Below are 2,755 nucleotides of genomic sequence, written 5' to 3'. Positions count from 1 at the left end.
TATTTTTAAATCCCTTTTACAGTTGAAATAATAAGTATTAAAGTTAATTAGGAATGCATCTGACAAAATATGTGTACTACTTTTATAGAAGAAAGTTATCAAATTTTATTGAATAAAATTAAAGACTTAAATAAATGTAGAGCTATGCCACATTCATGGATTCTTTTCTCTTTACTATGATTTCCTAAGATGAGAGAAAGAACCATTTTCATAGACATTGTTCTTCATTTTGAAAAACCAAAAAGGCTATAGTCAAATCTCACTAGATTCATGGCCAGTTCTTCAATGGCTTGTCTCACTTATTCTATGTCATTTTGAAGTGTTTCATCCAAGGCGACTTATTAAGCCAGGATTTTCTTCTGGTGTCATTCACATTCTGTATTTTAACTGTTACACTGTCTCTCATTCTGTTTTCAAGCAAATATGAAGTCTTTGAATTATTTTTTTTTCCTTGCAGACTTTGCCTTCAAAAGAAACATTTTTAAATACTACACAAATGCCTTGCCTACAATCAGCTTCAACTTGGGGTAACTTTGAACACAATTCAGAGTCTCAGCTATTAAGAGAACGTGTATCAGAGTTAGATTCCTCTTTCCATTCTGTTCTATCATTGCCATCAGGTAAGCCTCCTCATAAAAATTTCTAAGTAACTCTGGATTTTTTCTAAAGTGATATCTAATCCTATAAATACAGGGAATCTAATAAAATTTTATTTTTATCAATTAATTTGTCACTAGACATTAGAACTAAACAGTTCCTATGAGGAATTAATTTAGTCACATGCAGAGTTAATGTTCTATATTGATTCTTTAATTCCTTCCAAACCAATTTGATTTACTTTGGGAAATAACTAAGTTTTCATCTTCTTTGTTTAATTTGGAACATTGTATTGGTGACATGGCTGTGCTGTTGAGATGCTTCTCAGTAATAGTAATTCAGTATTCTTTTTCTAATGTTCTGATTTGCATGGAGTTTTCCCTGCCATATATTCCTCCATTTATAGTCTGCATTGAATTTTTCCAAGAGGGAAGAAAACTGTCCATCTATAAGTATAGTTCAACTTTTGAACCTCGAGTATCTATAATCTATAACTGAGTAAATGAGGCCTATCCCCACAACCCTAAGGTGGTTTTCAATTGCCAGTTCTTGATTTTTTGGCGGGGGGTAGGAACATTTTTAGTCTTGTTTATATTGGAAGTAAATATTTAGGGTAGAAACATCCCTCACATTGGTTATCTGAGGTTCTTATCTTTATTGGGGCATATCTCAAATGGGCTTTTGTTTCATTTTCAACTTGTGATTCTAATCATCTTTTAAACTGGCAAAATCAAGAGACCGATCCGCTTTGTAGAGCACTATTTTTTGTACTTATCCCCCTGCCCTGAATCTTAGCTTAGTTTTTACCAGTAGCAGAGTGAATTCTTAGCTATACCATACTTTGAAGTTAAGTTTCTAACAGGAACTATATTATTCCACCTTTGAGAAAACCTTAATAATAGGAAGAAATAATAATATAACAATAATAATGCAGCTAACATTTAGTCTTAGCATACACTGGGCCCTATATATACTAAGCACATTACTTTTGTTTAATTCTCACAACTCCAGGATAGATACTTTTGTCATCTTCATCTTGCATAAGAGAAAATCAAGCTTAGAGATGTTAAGTTATTTATTCAAGATTACTCAGCTAATAAATGATGACCCAGGATTTAATCTTAGGTAGTCATTCTCCAGAACCGAACTCCTAACCATTACTTTACTGCCTGTTTTATTATTAGCAAATATATTTCTCTGATGACATAACTCTGAAAGCTGATATAAATATCCCTCCTGCTAAGACTCTTATGCCCCCTCTAATAAATAAAATTAGCTTATTTGCCTACTGGTTAGGGTTATCCATTCCTTCTTGCATTCATTTAATAAAAATCTCAATACCTACTATATACAAAGTACTAAATAGGTGCTAGGAGTATAAATACAAATAAATCCCTCAAAGTACTTGCATTCTTGTTTAAGACAACTGAAATGTAAACTAATAAGTACAATAAAGTGCTATGAAATATTTTGATAAAAATCTATAGGTCACAGTATGGGTATGAAGAAAGGTATCTAAGTGAACAAGGACTTTCTCTTGTTACATCATGTTTTCCCATAACTCACACAAGAACAGTAGCAGAATAGGTGATATTTTCTTTATAAAAGTAAGTAGTATTTCTTTGCAGAAACAAACTTATGTATAGGTAATTGGACAATATCATAATCCTGATATCTTTAAGTAGCATTTAAGGGAGAATATTTAATTTATAGTCTCATTTTCATTTTGTCATAAACTTTTCATAGAATCATATTATAGTATTAGGATTCAAACCCATCCTACCTCTGTCCCTGGGGACAAACTCCATGATGATACTTATGAACCAATTTTTTTCTTTTTGTATATTCCACACTTGAGTATAGACCTACCATTATAATATATCATTTGAGGGAGAGAGACATCTTTTCTTTAAAATCCAGACTCTTCCTGGGTTAATCCTGATTTATTTGTTCATAATTAGTTTTCTTTAAAAAAAGTACCTTCTTTCAGAAGCAAAATTTTCAATATATCAACTGCTTTATAAAATATTTGTTTCTCAGGGAAAGTTTAGGTGTCCTTATTAATAAATTATCTTAAAGATGATTCTGTTTTTACTTTCTTGATTGAAACAAAACTCCTTTAACACATTGACTGCCACACTAGAAAAAAAAATTTTCT

At 31.3% G+C, this 2,755-nt stretch overlaps 1 protein-coding gene across 1 annotated transcript in view; it reads left to right on the top strand.

Moving 5' to 3' along the window:
• KANSL1L (KAT8 regulatory NSL complex subunit 1-like) overlaps positions 1–2,755 on the top strand; it is a 151,685-nt gene that overhangs the window by 108,424 nt on the left and 40,506 nt on the right. The window contains 1 exon segment of the mRNA XM_012661214.1: positions 448–636. Coding sequence (XP_012516668.1) covers positions 448–636 — 189 coding nt within the window.

This window comes from Propithecus coquereli, unplaced genomic scaffold, assembly GCF_000956105.1.
Source record: "Propithecus coquereli isolate 6110/MARCELLA unplaced genomic scaffold, Pcoq_1.0 Scaffold70, whole genome shotgun sequence".
Lineage (NCBI taxonomy): Eukaryota > Metazoa > Chordata > Mammalia > Primates > Indriidae > Propithecus > Propithecus coquereli.
Note: the sequence above shows the minus strand (reverse complement) of the source record. Positions and strands in the feature narration are given on the sequence as shown.